The 17,739-nt window shown below is 43.4% G+C and overlaps 1 protein-coding gene across 2 annotated transcripts in view; it reads right to left on the reverse strand.

The window, feature by feature from the left end:
• ADGRL4 (adhesion G protein-coupled receptor L4) overlaps positions 1-17,739 on the reverse strand; it is a 94,746-nt gene that overhangs the window by 42,208 nt on the left and 34,799 nt on the right. For both annotated transcript variants that reach the window (XM_081008625.1, XM_081008624.1), the window contains exon 3: positions 2,897-3,049. In XM_081008625.1, the coding sequence (XP_080864751.1) occupies positions 2,897-3,049 (153 nt within the window). The remainder of the gene's footprint in view (positions 1-2,896; positions 3,050-17,739) is intronic.

Raw genomic sequence — 17,739 nt, forward strand, 5'->3', positions numbered from 1 at the left:
ACAGGATTGTGCTGCCAGTGTCCATTTTGTCTGCCACTGATATTCTGCCACTTCTCAAAAGTGAGATGGGCGCCACAACCCCATAGTCGCCTTTGACTGGACTTCACCGTCCAGGGGTCCTTTACCTTTTACCTTTACGTACTTCTCAAAACTGCTATTTTTTTTGTTGAGTCTAGAGATACATTTTTGTTAAATGTGTTTGTGGAAAGGGGAATTATTGGGTTGTTTTTGTTTGTTTTATTATGTATTTTGTATTCTCATTTTGTATTTCATGTTTTGAACTGCCCTGGGAATTTTGGGCGACAACAACAACAGCAACCGCTCCTCACATCAAATGGGGGGTGCTTTTTGCATGGTCGCACACAGCCCCTCCTGATCCTACGTGACCCCCAGAAATACTGCCTGGCTTCACCTGCCCCCCCCCCAAGCTGGATACCTGGAGGTTCCCACCTAACCTCAGACAGTTAACCAATCCCAGCTGGGGAGGCGTTGTCAGGGGAGCTGGTCTGCCCTACCCACACAATAGAGGGTGGAACTTACCTGGGAGTCCTCAATCGACTCCAGAGCTTCTCCCACCCTGCTCTCCCTCAGTTATGCCTTATTTTGCAGGTTAACCTCTTCTTCACAGGTTTATGAGCGCTGCTACATCATTGGTTGCTGTTAAAGGACTGGGAAGGAATTTCCCTGTAGCCTTCCCCGTAGCAAAACTTCACAACTTTGGCGGTTTCGGGCCTTGGGCGGAATCCTTTAGTCTATCTTCCCTAAATGGGGGGGCGTGAAGCGGTGACCCATGCCCCCTCTACGGTGGCGATCCCAGGGTTCCCCGTTAAAGGGGTTGTTTTGAGGGGAGTCATTGGCCGTACACCGATAGGTTGTCAGTGCTCTCCCCTGTGTTGCAGCGAAATGGGGGGCGGACTCTCTGCTTAAACATACGTTTTCCAGAGCCAGCCCAATCCTCACACTTTAGGATAACCTTGATGTTCCCCAGATCCCCGGCCGGGGACTGGGAGGGAGAAACGCCCAATGCCTAAGCCAAGGTCTCCCTACATCTGAATCTTTTAATAAAGTTGTGGCCAATTTTAATCCCATAGCGCATTGTCATGAGTCATTATTCCACCCAGGTGCCGCCTGGGGTTGGGGGGGGTCTCCGCCTGTCAATGCAAAAACAACAACAACAACAACTAATAATAATAATAATAATAATAATAATAATAATAATAATAATAGCCACTTTCTCTGTGTGATCTCCTATCAAGCCATGAATCCCATTTATGGACAACAGGGTCTCACATTCTCAAAATCAAGAACAAAATGCTTATGACATTCGGGTCAACAGTGTTAATTAAAAAGAGTTTCATAGAAGTATGAAGTAATCTTAAAAAAATAAAATAAAGTTAAACAGTCACCTCCATAGACTAAAATGCAGGCATTTAGCTTATATTGGGTGTACAATGAGAAGAATTAATTAACCAGTACGAGAAAGTGTGAGAGATGTATCTCAAACAAGCTGCAATCAACACAGGCATAATATACTTGCCAAGAGAATGTGGATTTATTGATGTTTTCCCTAGTCCCAGAGGGGGCAGCCCAGCATCATGAGAAAAAATGCCAGAAGAAGAAAACAACAACACAATATATATAGTTCTTCCAGAAAAGAGGAATCCATTGGGTCTATAAAAAGGTTAAAGAATACATTTTTCTAGTAGATTTTTTCTAGTAGATATGTAAATTCCAAAGAGTACATAACATATTGTAGAGGGGTAGACTACAGTATATTATGTTTAGTTTAATTGCTAACTATGGTTTGAGCTTGATAGGATATTGAATAGACAAATGGGGTTCATGGCAAGCTTTTCCATTTAGTATAATTTAAGGTAGCAGATATCCATGTCTATAATGAATAAGAGCACAGAGCTGTTCCTGATACAGCAATGAGTGGAGAGTCCTTTGAAACACCATAGCCATAGCTCAGTGTTAAGCACCTGCCTTGCATACACTACTGTAGGTTCCAGGTTCAGTCCTCAGCCTCCCAAGGTAAGGCTGGGAGAGAACCTCACCCCAAACCCTGGAGAGCCACACCCAGTCAGTGTAGACAATCCTGATATGCATGGACCAATTGTTTGACTTGGTATAAGGCAGCTCCCCATATTCTTGTTTCAATGCACTTCTCCTGGGCTCCTGGATCCTTCAGCTAGTGAGAAGACACAGTAGGTGAATATGAAGATGTATGAAGTTAACTTGGTGAACACAGTTCTTCTGAGAAGCTTGGACTGGAAGGACCATTTCCAAAGGCTCATCTCTCCGGAATGGGCCCTGCTGCTACACCCACTGCTATGTGTGAATCCCGGGTATGGGGCAATGTAAGTGATATTACGCTGCAACCTTATCAGATACCCGAACCCCACTTTTTCCTTCTCTTTGCTAGAGCTCCAATTCCAGCAGGACAGGGTATGTCAATGATGGGTGACTATGAAACCTCCATTTAACTTCCTCAGAACATCAGCCATGGGGTCGGCCTCCCCTTTCCCCAATTCATGGTAGGAAATGTGAGGTTGAAATCCTTCTTATTACTTACCCAGTCAAGTGGATGGTAGACAAAAAAGGATAAGGCAGAAAAAACTATTTGTGGAACTATTATGCTTGAAATGTCCTGTGCTCTTTGTGGGATGACTGAGAAAGGTTTTGCTGAGGCTAGCTGAATCATGTTTATGGGAGGATATCAGGATTTACAAGTTTATGATTCAGAAGCTGAATGAAAATAGAGTGAAATGTTTAAGTAGAAGTTTCATAACTGGCAACAAGAGACTCAAGCTCTACAGCTCCATACAATTTTTGGTGGTGTATATCGAACCAGAGAAAACACGCAGCAAGAGAAGCATATCTCCTGGTATCTTACCTACACAAGAAGTCCCATCATTGGTCACAAAGGTGGTATTACGATTACTCGACCGGAATCCAGGTACGCACATGCAGTAGTAACTTCCTACTGTATTTGTGCAGTTGGCATTTTCTCCACAAAGTTGTGTGACATTTGTACATTCATTGTCATCTGCAAAGAAACAAAAGCAAATCATTCCCAAGCTCTCTATTCAAATCTCTTTTCTCTTCTGCAGAATTCCAGGAAATTATATCGTGGAAAGGACTCTGTCTTCTACTAATGGAAATGCTTGAAGAAAGGATGAATCCATTTCTAAACAACAGATTCAATATTTATCCAGACTAGAATCCTTCAATAAACATTGATTTGCTTGTGGGTTTATGGCAAATACTCATTACTTGTAATTTTTTATTACAGCTGCTCTATAGCCATCAGTGAGAACGGAGAACCCACACAGTGGCCAGCTTTTTAAGAAAGAATCATAGAATTGTATAGCTGGAAGGGATCCCAAGGGTCATCTAGTCCAACCTCCTGCAACCCAACGCAATGCAGGAATCACAACTAGCTCATACATGGCCATCCAGCCTCTGCTTAAAAACGTCCAAGGAACAAGAGTCCCCCACCTTCTTTTAAAAATAAAATAGAATTGAAACTTTCACATTTGCAGGTCTCTAAATACTAAGGTAGATAATTTGAACCCACACTATGTCGATATATATAATTTTCCTCCCTTTTCCATATTCAGATCTTTGCATTGCAATCCTACATGTCTCCAAAGAAGTAAGCCCTGTTGTGTTCAGTGGAACTTAGTCTCACTGACACGCGTATGGGACTGCAACCTTCATTTGCTTGCCATTACTCATTGTGGTTTTTGTGTGTGTGTTTTTGTAAATGATTCATTGGTTTTTATAACAGGTTTTAAGAAAACACTGTAGTTCACATTTCTTTTGATGGAATAATTGAATTATCAGGAAAATTATAAATTCAAAATCTGGAAACAAATAGAGATGATGAACGTGTTCAGAGAGCAGAACTATGCAAGGTACAGAAAGGAGGTATTTGCTAGTTGAGTATGGTGAGATACCCCTTCATGGATCACTGCCTTGTTGTGGCGAAGGGGCTTGAATAACTCCAAGAAGTTATGAGTTATGCTGTGCAGAGCCACCCAAGACGGACAGGTCCTAGCCAAGAGTTTAGACTAAATGTGATCCACCTGGAGAAGGAACTGGCAAACCACTCCAGTATTTTACTGAGAAAACTCCATGGACATAAAAAAAGGAGAAGCTTTGAGAAGAAAGTGACAGTTTCCAAGGCATGCTCTGGTTCATGGGGTCACGGAGAGTCGAACACGACTAAGATGACTAAACAACAACATGGTGAGATAGCAAGAGGACAATGAATGAAAGTATATAGCTTTTTTGTAGGAACATACATATGTTTCTAGCAATTGGTGGCTGGACCTTATTGGTGCATGTTTAGCTATTTAGTGTACCCATTTCCCAAAGGGCTGCTCCAGATGAGTTACACCCCCTTAGTCCCCTCACTAAATAGTTTGTATATTTCAGCAATCTGCTGATATTCTCATTGGCCTTGTTTGCCTTCATTTGTGTACCTCAGATTGCAATCAAAGGACATGGTAGGAGTTTTGGGGTACCATAAGGGTTTTTTTGGCAGGGGGGAAGCACACCTTTGAATATTAGTCCAGAAACTTAAAGTGCTGCCCAAGGGACAATTAACAACATTCATACCAGCTTGCTTATTCAAGGCTGCTTGCATATACAGAAGCATTGAAGTGCCTACAGAACATGCGTGCCGGGTTTTCCCCATTTACTGTCATGTTACAGACAGTTTCTGTCAGCCTATTCAAGCAAGGAACCATTCCTGGCACTGTGCTGACTGAAGGGAGAAGCATTCAGTCACTCACTGAATGTGAGAGGTTTATCAAACAGTAGAAGATAGAATCTTAATCGTTCTTTATGTGAAGGACAATTGACATTTTGTTTAAGAAAACGATGGGCTTCAATTCTTAAGTGAATGAGCAAGAACACTGCAAATGTGAGCCTTTATTTCATTTCAAGAATACATGGCTTCTTTCAACCCTCTGCTTATTATTGTATCCACCTCCTCCAAACCCTCTCCTCTGCTAAGATTCAAGTATAAAAGTTGCAACATGCTTCCCCCCCCACCTTCAACTTCAGATATAAGTGGCACAGTGAAGAAAACATGCTTTTATTACAACCCTCAAGGGGTGCAAGGAAAACTCCCAAGTGGTATAAATTGTCTCCTATGGTGTTCACTATTAAAAACTTTTACAGTTTTGGCTAATTAACTTTATTATGGTGTTGGCATTACTCCCTCAACTAGATGCTTGTAAAGATTTTACTGGAGACTCATATACAGTGGTCACACTCCTGTTCACAAATTCGTTTTAAACCAGTGCTGCCATTTCCCTCCATCTTCTAAAAGGAAACAAGCTCCTTTTATTGTTTCCTTACAAGGCTGGCTTGTGTTTAGTCACTGGGCCTGACTGACTAAATTCCTGTGGAATTAAGTTGCACTCAATGACCATCTGCAGGAATGATGGACTTAAATGGACATGCTTTAAGAGGCGCCTTCTTATTTAATACTAGGAAGCCAATGAAGTTGCGCCAGCAATATTACTCTTGATTTATTTCAGCATCAGCCTCAGGCCCTGTATAAATAGGGTAGAAAAGGATTTCTGTAATCAAGTGCCTGGAAAAAGTTAAAGCAGTTCCCCCCCTTAAAACTATGCTTTATCATGATCTCTTCCTTTTAGTTTAATTTACACTCACATTCTAAACCAAAGGATGTAGGCAGCAATAATACTTCACATTTGTATAGTGCTCAAAGTGCTTCATATATATTAAACCTGTAAGGTGGATTAGTATTATTATGCCCATTTTCTATATACTATAATGCAGTATCATTTCTACTAAACTATTCTGGTGTTAATAACAAACATTGTCAAGCTGCCATTTATTTCAACTCTACCACCCCTTGAAATGGCAGCAATTTTAGGTTGAGCAAAATGTAGTCCTCTGCTGCTTTGTCCATCATCGTAAGCTATCTGCCCCCTCCTCAAAATATTAGAATTCACCCACCTTCCCCCCAGTCTCCAAATACCCATTTATTGTCACAGGAAATAAGTAGGTCTATAAAAATGGTATGCGTGGAAATTTTTAGTTTGGTTTACATTTTGATATATACCTCTGCTATTTGCACTTCCTGAAATAATATATAACCCTAAATGTAGGTATCCTTGAAATCCACACTTATCCAAATTTTATGAGGCAGCTGTCTAACCAATAATGCATACAAAAATGAGTAAATTGGTAAAAGTGTGCATTATAATAATAACAAGGGCATAAATTAGTGAAATTATCATACACAATTGCATTACATTAGGACAAATTGCTTGCCAAAAAACGACTGTCACATTTGCATGTCTAAAGCATTGATTGAATTGACATAGAAAGAACTAGTAGCTAGTGCTGTTCAGAAGGAGCTGGTAGACCTTTCCCCTCTCATCTGGAGGGCCATGCCACAGGGAGGACAATAGATGAGGCTTTGCCTACTCTTATTTGGATATTACTGGTTATTGTAAGCAACTCTGGGAATTATTTAAGGCTGAAGACTGGGACAAAATGCTAATCCTAACCCTAAAAATTATTCTTTAATGAAATCATTTATTTTTCTTCCAGATGTACACTATGCAAAAGAAAAGCTTATTGTCACATATGGTATGTGTACATAAGGAATCTATGGAATCAAGGTATGACACTTTTCAGTGTAGTTCGATGGCAAACAATTGTACTCTTGTGCTTTTTAAGTGTCTCTTGTTTCTTTACAAACAAGAAGAAGGATAGGGTGAGAAACAGAAGATGTAGAGGCCACAAGCAAGTTTTCCTGGCCTAGAAATAGCTGTGAAAGCAGGGACGCCTTCTTAAGTAAGGCAAAGCACTTTAGGTACTAAGTACTTATACAACTTTACTGTTTAAGTGTGCATTGTTTCTTTTTCGAAGGAGGAGAATGGGAAACTCTCATGCACTGCCCATGTGACCTCCTGGGTACCACTCATGTGACTTCCTAGGCACCGCCCCTAGGTTTAGCATCCACCAGCCATGTGTGAATGGTTGTACTAAAGTCAGGAGGAGTGGGTTGTGGCCACTGATGTAATCCCATTTGAACAAGGACTTCTGCTTGTGCAATGGAACTGCCTCTTCCTCTACTTTCTCCTCTAAATATACTCTGGCTTTTCCTCCAATCTAGAGAAAAATTGGGGTGCATGAGAGGACAGAGAGGAATTGTTCCATTGTGCAAGCAGAAGTCATTCCGTGAATGGGATGTGCGAGCATATTTTTTTTAACATTACATTTATAACCATTGTTGTTATTGGCATAAGCAAATCTGACCTTTCTAAGCCAAATTTAATTTTTTTAAAAGCATGAAAAAATTATATAAGGACAGTGAATATCTATCCTAAAATAGTCCTCTTCACTTCTTACAATATATTCAAAACATATTAATCAACAACATGCTTCTTAATAAATCAAAGTCTTGAAATGCATAACACAAATCAATTCTGGGACCCAAGGGCTTAAATTTATTCTTCAATTTTTTTATCATAATTTACAATGCTATTGAATGCTGCATGGTTTGAGGGAAGCAGCAAACTGCAGGGTTTATAGATCGGGAATTTTGGAACCTTTGTAAACAAGTTTGTTTTTCTCATCTTGGCCAGAGCAGATATTCTTGAAAGCAATTAGGCATTCATTCTGTGGTTGCATTACTACCTGGGTTAATTATGCACAACCAAATAACCACCGGCAAAGATACCTCTCAAGCATTGCAAAACAATGTTTAGGGAATGCACTGGAAATTTGTGAAAGGTCCAGATATAACTGAAATGCTGTTGTTATTACTATTATTTTAAATAGGGAAAAAAGAAAACTTCACTGGACAAGCAATGATCAGTAAATATTGACTTGCTAGTGAAAAAAGCTATTTTCAAATCAGTTCTACATTTTTGTTCTTTCAGGAGTTCTGCGCTGCTCAGATGCGCTGCCTGAGACACATGAAAAGGCATGAACACATTGATTGGCTCCCTCCATTCAAAGGGATGGTAAAGTCATTACAGTCAAATGCCATTGGGCTTAAGGCATCAATGGGACTAATGGAATTCAGATACAATTTTAACAGTGTACAGCAAATTATTAACATCATATTTTTATTTGATGGCAATGGTGTATTGTTTGCATCCTCCTTGTTCCCATTAAATGTCTCAATGCCAGGAAATCATGAATCATCCATATGGATTAATACAAATACAGTTTTCTACATGATGTCAGAAGTTATCAAGGGATGGCTTGGGCACTTGCTACCTATCATGGATAGAGTTTTTTCATCATTTGAAGAACTCCCTATTAAATAATGTGTTTGCCATCATATGGCATACCGCTGAATATCTATTTTTCATTCACTGAACCTGTATATTAAGTAGACTAAAAGCCTAAATCTGTGCCAAGGCAGTCAAGTCCATTGGTTTCATCATGGTTAGATGCTCTTCAGAGAATATGACTGAGGGTTGACAGTACACAGGTTGCCCTTAAGGGCGACATATGTATAGATTTATAAGAATTATTCTTCTAAATGTGTGTGGAAGCCAATGAAATTGATTGAGTGGCCTGAGTGGTTAAACAAAAGCCAAAATGTCAAGGGCAAGTGTTTAAACAGTGCAGTAATCTGACGGTTTGATCCAAAGGGTTAAATGATCATAAGATGAGTTATGCGTACCCTAGAGATGTTTGAAAAATTCAATATTTGTGAATTCCAATATGGCCCAAAGTTATCTGTGCACTCTGGACTAACGTGCTGATTGCAACTATATAGCATTGCTTAGTGGAACTGCCTTCCTCTCCTCTCTCCTGCAGCCCCTTACATATATTCAACACCTGCTTCATAGATTTGGGAAACCTTCCAGAGCAGAGTTTGGGGGCATGCATAAAGAGGATAAGGGGAAGTCATGTTATGCAAGCAGAAATCTACTCATGTAGCATTGGCTACAAACCATAGTTATGCATTAGGTTTTGCAGTTCCAAATGTTGCAGAGCAATCCTCAACTCAAACCCCGCCCCCAACATTTTTGAAATAGAATAACATTTACAGTGCAATTCTATAAATATCCACTCAGAAGTAAGTCCCATTGATTTCATTGGGGTTGGGAAGCCAGGTAAGCAGTGCTGCCCTCCCAGACTCCACTGGCTTTTCCCCACATGTGAGTGCCATCCCGTGAGCTCCCCACATGGGTGTGGCAAATCTTGCCTCTGATAAAGGCAGCATTGTTGTTGTTTATGTTGTTAATAGTACACACTGTGATTCTGGGCTACTTACTAAAAATGAGTCCAAGTTAACATAGTGGGACTTACAGCTACACAAATATGCTAAGAAATCCTAGCTACATGAATCTAAAAATAGATTAATTTGCGTAGTGTTGTAAACCTATTTCTTGTATTCTAGCCCAAATTGTTTAAAACAAATTGTTGGCCTTTACCCTTAATCATAATTGAAAATTAATGCGCTCATGGTTAGTATTCTACATAGAGCAGGTACTTTGTATGTACTTACTTACATAGTAAGTTTTAAGATGTATAGTAAAACATGATCTAACCCAGCTGAGATAAGAGGAAATATTTTCATGGAAGACATTTTTAATTAAAACAGTCTGTCTCGGCTGTTATTCTGAGTGGTCAGCAATGTAATCAAGGACATAGCCTTGGTTACTGTCAGCTCTACAAGAGATGACTTGAGTCTTCTTTCTCACCAATGCTCCTTGCTCAGTCTCCAGACCCACCTCTTTTGCAATTCCTACTCTCATGCCATCACGGCATTGGCCTGTTGTTGCCACTGTGTGCTGGTCCCGGGGGGAAGGTTACTGTTACCGTAGTCAAAGTTCAGTCCTAAGTCACTAGCCTGGAGATAGTCCACAAAGTGCGAGGTGAGGTCCGAAACAGGGAGCCGGGCGGGGACAGGAACACTCGAAGATCAGAAGCAGGTAGCCGGGCGGGGAACAGGAACACTGGAGGAACAGGACTGGATGCTGGCCAAAACAGCTCTTCAATGACGACGTTGCTCCCGCAACCTGGGACCGGGCTGACTGCCCTTTATCTTCTCTAAGGCCAGGGGCGGTCCCGGCCCCCAGGAGCCCCGCCTCTCCTGGCCTTAAGGCGAGCACTCCTCCTGGGAGAAACCAGTTCCCTTCGCCTCTCTGCCCTAAGCCTCTGCAGTTCAGGAGAGGCCGAAGGGTTACTGGGCCCCGGGGAAGGCTCACCTGTAGACACTGAGTCCTCAAGCACCTCTGGGGCCAGAATGGTTTCACCTGGTGCCTGCTCCTGAGGATCTGGCACAGGTGCAGGCTCCTCAGAATCTAGGCCTTGCCCCAGTTCAGCCGGCCCTGGAGGCGGGGACTCCTGTGCCGGCTGGGATTCCTCCGGTTCACTCTCAGAATCGGAATCCCAGGCCATCACACACTGCCATCCTGGGAAGGATAGGGATACATGGTCCATAACTGCTGTTGAGGAGGTATGGGGATGAGGATGGACTACTGGCTTTCAGTCACCCACAACACAGCCTGTATCTTCTGTTAGGCTGCTGCTGAGACGGCCCAATCTTTCATTTGTCACCCCATACAGCCAAGTTATCAGCTAACAGGTAATAAACATTACACTCATTTTACTGAATGCCCACATTCACTTAAATGGAGCTTCTACTGGAGTAGTTCTTGATAGACTCTGTCCAAAGTTTCTATAGTCAGTTTTCCTCCACTACCACAAGAGAGACGGTTCAGGCAAAAGGATGAAATTCAGCCTGATTCCGTCCAGAATAAACCTGGACACCAGGTCCCCTGTGGCCAAAACCTGTCGGGGGCGAATTTGACAGCTTCAGGCTGGAGGCCACTGAGGGGCCATCACAGCATGAAACTGGACAGCCCTGCCTCGGAAGTAAGCAGAGCCAAGGCAGCTGGGGAATACATTGATTCATTGCATCCTGCTGTTCTCCTCTGACAGCGGCTCTCTGCTGGCATAGCCTCTGGGGAAAACTGGAGCTGCCTTTACGTACTGTAGCCCCCAAAGGGAAGCAGTGGTTGAAGTGGCTCACTTAACCCCTCCAAAGCAAGGAAATGAAGGCTTCCTGTAAAACAAATCCCAGCGACATTCACCCTGCTGTGCTCAGCTTGTGTAGAGGTCTCAGCACAGTGGGCAGTCTGACATATATTACCCCTTGTGCTGCTGTGCTGAGTCTCCAGTTATACAGAAGACAAAACAAGTTCACGGCCGCAATGCCCGGATTAATCCTCACCTTTCTTTCAGGTGGTGCCTTGGATAAAAGTTTTAAATCTATATGGATAAGCGTGAGGTTAACTCTTTAAAAAAGTAGAAGACCAGAGTAATCATTTGTATCAGGACATGAATATTCACATGAACATGGACATGTTTACTCAAATCGTGAAGCATGGGAACATTGTATTGAAAATTCACTTGGGAATAAATTCCTTATTGCCCACAGAATCCTTTTATATTGGAAAAGGATCCTTTAACACATCAAATACCTGGAGAGGAAAAATCAGACTGTTATGAGCTTAACCACACACAAAATCACTGTGGTTAGTCTGAACTATGCTTTACTCGAGCAATCCAATTTCAAAGCATGATTTAGGAACTTATTTTAACAAACCAAAGTTAAAATCAACCACAGTTCCCTTTTTGATGGCAACATTACTGCTGATTTACTTCTGGTGTGGGAACTGGGAATGGAGACTATGAGGTGGAGGCTGCATAGGTGCACTGGTGGACACACATTTATATTGCGTCAGCCCATGCGCTTGCACAGCACTGACCTTGCCACTGCCTCTCCCCACACCGTCCAAGGAAGCAGCACCTATGCTCTCTGCCAGCTGCTCCTATAAAGACATTTCCAATTTTGATTGGAAAGAAGATACATGCTGATACATAATTTGCCCAGTTCCCTCCTGTCTCATGGATTCATACCCATAATTTCTCATTATCTAACTTGATTAATCTAGCTCCTCATCTTCTTTATTTTTGAGTTTTCCTTGATATCTGGCCGACTGAATACTTTGCTTGCAGCTGAGTTGCGCTTTAATGTGTTTTCCTCTTTTTATGTTGTACAAATGAAAGATTACAAATGAAAGATTTTCTTCTGATACTTCCTAAGTAAGGCTGAACTGGTCTTTGTGGCTAACCAAATTGTTTCCCTCTTGAGAAATACTCATCCCAATCGTGCTATTTCTGTTGTGAAGCCTGGTGTTACAATTTAGAAATGGGGTTTTGGGGAATGGGTTACTGGTTGGGGTCTGAAAACTGAAATTGCGGGTGCAGCCACAGAGTCCCCCACCCAGCACGCCCAACTGCTAAAGGGAGTGAAATAACTGGACAAGACAACTGACTGGGGTTTAAAATGGCCAAAACTTTATTGATTTCAGATGTAGGAAGCCTTGGCATAGGAATTGGGCATGGTTAAAGCAGCATACAACTTAAATGAAGGGTGGGGAAAGGGTGGGTGATGTTGTGATTCAAGGAGCCGCCACCCACTTGAGGATAAGAAAGACACATGGACACAGTATATTAGGTTAATGGGCTAAAAAAGGCCACAACTTTATTGATTACAGCATGTGAGAGGTATTGGCTTAGGCATTGGATAAAACAACAGAGCGTGACTCCACCCCCTCAGGGAGGGGTGAGTCTATCAAGGGTTAACCACCAGTGGGAGGAGCCTGTTGATGCAAATACAACTGAAAGCTCACCCTGATGCCACCGGGGGTCGTGCCATGGCCCTAGCCACCAGCAAGGGCGTCGGACAGGATCCATGACCGCCAGATTCCTTTACCAGAATACCCATAAAATGGAGGGGTAGGTGATAGCCACACCCTGCCTTCCAACACACAACCATATTCCAATGCCTAACTGCCACCCGAGCCAAAAGAGGCTCGCTGCCAATACCCTCACAGCTGCAACCAATCCCTAAGGCTTCTGATGATGTTGGCCAGCCAAATATCATTCCCGAGGTTTGAAAGGTGAACTCCGTCATCACGAAATAAAGACCATTCACTGAACCAGATGTCAGCATGTTGAATCACTTGTCCATTCATATATTGCGATTTCCGACGAGAAGCAGCAGCACAATGGCTGAGACACGCTGCCGGGCCGTGTTTGAGTGGCTAAACCCCACCCCAAGCCTCTAGCCGATTCGCTGGCCACCTGGGGGCGTGGTGCGGCAGCCAGAGCAGCTGGGCAGGGAGCGGAACACCCCCTGCCAACGCGGGAAACGGCTCCTGCTCATAACTCGTCCCCTCCCTGAGGAGGAGAGGCTCTCCTGGCCGACTGGATGAGGAGGGCAAGGGAAGCTTTATTGTTGGCAAGTGGCGCTGAATGAAGCCTGCCTCCCTCAGGTCCACTCACCAAGCCACATCCCCTGAGGCCACTGCAGATTGGCACATTTGAATTGGCAAGTTTGGCGGGAACCCGTGAGCCTCGGCAGTGGCCGAGGGGGGCGTGATATGCACAGGTAATGACTTGCAAGTGTGAATGAGCCGGTCAAGATCTCGAACATCAACGATAACAGTTTCACATAGCAAGCCCAATTCTTTTCCTGTGGAGTCAGTTCACAAGTTCATCTTCCCGTGACCAACTGTTGACGAATCAAGGATCAAGCTCCAAAGTTTGCCTAAGTCTCACAGAAGTGCAGAGTGCATTTGCTAACAACTCCTCATTCATTTCAGTCATACGTCTAAGAGTAATTTGAAGTATGTGTCGATTACAGAATCCATTTCATGGATTTAGTATAAAGCAGAAGCAACTTCTGTACGCTACAAGAAGTGACAGCTCTCCGCCAGAAAAAAACATGTTGAGCAAGACCTCACAATGGGATGTCACATTTGAGATGTTCCCCTACCAAATGTTCCCAACTCAGGAAGCCACAATAATCATGAAATCAACATTGTTCTCAGCCCTAACCAGTCACAGAAACAAAGAAACAAATCATTGGACGAATACAAACGTTAATGCGGCTGACATTTAAAATAGCTGATAAGCTTATCCAGTGGTATTTAATACAATGAATATATAATTAGAAAATATAATAACTTAAGGGGGGCATTTCTTTATACTCTTTATCTTTCATTCATTTTTCTTAAGTAATAATTTTTTTGAGGGGTGGGGGAGAACTTAAGGGGGCTTGTGTTTAGCAAATTGGGTTTAGACATCCAGCTGAGACCCTTCCATTATTGGGGAGCCTTATATGGAGGGCTTATGTGCATTCAGCTTATTATAAGTAAGGAAGCTTGTCTCTCTGCAGATAGAGGTCTTTAGTCAACATGTGCATATCACATGTGATACCGTATGTGTAATTGGAGGTGGGGCCAGCAGGAAAGGGCCTGCATCCCCTCCACACACTGAACCCTCTAACTGTATGAGAATCACGGGCACATTGCCAATCCCTGCCCCCCTGCAGCATGTAAACCGTACACATTTTTGAGGCCTCCAAAGTCTAAGGGTGAAGGTCTGAAGTGAGAAGCCCCCTCTACTCATGCAGGCTCCCAATGTGATATTAGAACCTGGTATTGTGGTTCGAGGACCCGGACTCCGCCTCAATCAGGGAGCGCTAGCCCCCTGCCTACCACTAACCTGGCTGGCGCCCACGCCCACGGGCAGGCACCCAACCAAGTGCCTGCGAGGGGGCGTGTTTAGCAGCCTAAATTGCTGTGGCACCAGCCTTCCGGCCTCACTTTTCGTCGTACCGTCGCGAGTCATCAGCTAGGAGTCATCGGAGTCATCACAGGGAAGAGCCACGAGGTTTGGAGTCGGGGGGTCTGTGTGTGTGGAGGCTGCCTGGTTTCTGGCTTGCCTTTTAACTTTAGGAGGCTTGCGTGCGCTCATTGCTTTACTGCCTTTAAAAACCCAGGCATCCAGGTTTGCCTTGCTGTGTCCTCTTTTCCGTGTAAAAACCTACATTTAACCTTCTATTTCCCCCCACTCCTGGTGCTTGATTTGTTTGTGCAGTCTAAGTGCGAATTACCTTTCTTAAGCTGCAGCTTGTTCCCTTGCCCAGCACGTGCCCCCAGCGAGGTCTGAGTGTGAGTGTGGCTCCATCTTTCTTTCTCCTTCATCTCCTCGCTTTCCTTCCCCTGCCTCTGCCTTGGTGGCTGTGCGTTTTATTTTAATTTTTGGCCAGGGTGCTTGTACGTTTCCCCCTCTATTGCCCTTGCCTGTCCGATTGCGTGGCTGATCTGGGTGACTGAGTGGGTTTGCCTTACATTTTAATTTGTTGGCCAGGGTGCTTGTGCGTTTTCCCCCCTCCATTGCCCTTGACAGCCTGGATAGCTCAGTTGGTTAGAGCATGGTGCTGATAATGCCAAGGTTGCAAGTTCGATCCCTGTATGGGACAGCTGAATATTTCTGCATTGCTGGGGTTGGACTAGATGATCCTCAGGGTTCCTTTTCCTGTTCCTCTCTAATTTTAAGTCGTGTGTGTGTGTTCTTGCAGCGTGTGTTTGTGCCTGCCGTTTATTGATTTATTACTCTTCTAGCGTGGGTTTAATTTGTGTGTCGAGGTCCCCAAGCCACCCCCCAAATAACTCACAATGCACACTTAATTTTTGTTTAAGGTTTTTGGCATAATTTTGGCCACAACTTTATTTAAATACAAAACCGTGAGTGGTTGTTTAGGCATTGGTTAAGACTATCTGTCCCCCCGCCTGGGGACAGAACTGACTTCCGGGCACCACCGAAAGACAGTGCGGGGGAAAGCAAATCGGAGAGAAATGGAGCTGAGTCACAGACCCTCAATTCTCATCCGCATGCTCCCCGAAGGCTTGCCGGCCCTAGTCCCATTCCAGGGATTGGACGAAAAGATGGCAAGCCCCAGGATTCCTTTAACAGAATTCCCTTTCCGCAGCAACCATGGAGGGGCAGGCCCAGCCTATCCTAACCCCTCCTCCACCAATTTATAACCAATGCCTAACCGCAACCTTTCAAGTTGTGACGATTTGCTACGCAGTAGGCAAAAACCAAATGGCCCAGCCAATCAGCAAGATGGACAAAATTCCTACCAGGCCCCTGCCCCAATGGCAGATGACCCCATGACAGGCATAGCAAGGTCAATGCAACAACCCCTTACTCAAGGGTGGGTGGGTGGGTGATCCGTTGCATGCAGCAAAGAGAAAGCTCCAGGCTGCGTGCAGAGTATTTAAACATTTTACCCCTCCCACCAAAATTGCAACATAACTTTTACCCCAGCAACCCAGTGAACCAATCACTGCCCCAGGCCATCTTTAGAGACCCTGCCTGGTAACAGAGGGGTGGCTCAGCAGACCCCACCGCAACACGTGCTCTCCATGAAGGAGAACACACTTTACCCTGCCATCCCTTCCATTGGTACCACTTAAATCGGGAGCCCCCTGTAAAATTTTAAAGGCTGCCGGGGCTTGGAATAGACTGTGCGCTTAAACCTCACCCCTCTTGGTTTCTCTAAGCCACCCCCCCTTCGCTTGATGTTTGGGGAAAGAAATAAGGCAGGGCTTGGGGTGGACAATTCAGGGTTTCTGATCAGGGAACCATTCCTCAGCACTGCACGTTTATATGTTTAGAACCTTTGAAGGTGTGCCTTTTCCTGGTTCTTGTCATTGGCTTCACTTGCCAGTACAGGCTCCCTAAAGAAAACCGCTTTTAAACAACAACAACAAAAAAGGGTTACGGCTTATAGTACCTTACTGAAAAGTCCAGGTTGACCCACGGTTTATATTTCCACTTCATTTTGGCTCACTGTAAAGGACAGCTATTTTCCTTTTCTTCAAAAACTTTTTCCTTGCCTGGCATGTTCATTTTACGAGTCCGGCTCCTGACTACAAACACTCCCCTCTCTTGCAGGAGGAGAGTCTCTATCACAATATCTACATGTGAAATTTTCACACATCTAGAAATACAGTAAATTCTCTTAATCATTTGTCATTTCTCTTAATCTCACTAAACAAGTTGGGGAACATCAGATTTATCTCTCCATGATAGAACTGCGAAATCGTGAGAATAACTTGAGGATTAGATTATTACAAGAGGCAGAAGAAGGACATCTAACTGAGTTTTTGACCAAAGAATTCTCCAAGTTCTGGAATTTGGAAGAAAAGGACTTTAAAATCGTATCAGCTTTCAGACTTGGAAGATTCATAAAGAAGGAGAGGCCCAGAGACTGTTTGATAACATTGAGATCAAAGGAGGAAAGGGATAAGATCTTGGGCCTACATTTTGTAAAATCACTGGAGGTTTTGGATAGAAGAATTGAAATCTATAAAGATATCCCAAGACTACTGCTGGATCTTAGAGCCGCCTATTCTGAACTTGCTAAACTACTAAGGAGCAACGCAATTCCATTCAGGTGGGAATTTCCCCAAGGAATATCTTTTACCTTTAGAGGGAGAAAGGTTAAAGTAAGAACACTGGAAGAGAGAGACAAATTCCTGTCTACATACGGAGAGGACCTTCAAAAAGGAATTGAACTACCTTCTGGGCCTGAGGCAACGCCAGTACCAACACCAGCATCTGTGGAACCTGAAGATCCTGAGAACAAGATACCACCCCTTGAAAAATAACCAGATAATTCAGGATGTCTCTGCAACTGTTGAGCTGGAATATTAATGGTTGTAACATTCCGGAAAAAAGGAAGAAAATATTTCATATATTAAAAAAAGAACAATTGGACATTATTTGTTTACAAGAAACACATGTGACGAGGCTCCACAGAAAAGTGTTAATAAATAAAAGATTGGGCCAGGA

Source organism: Podarcis pityusensis (genome assembly GCF_964106645.2).
Source record: "Podarcis pityusensis genome assembly, chromosome: 6".
NCBI lineage: Eukaryota > Metazoa > Chordata > Lepidosauria > Squamata > Lacertidae > Podarcis > Podarcis pityusensis.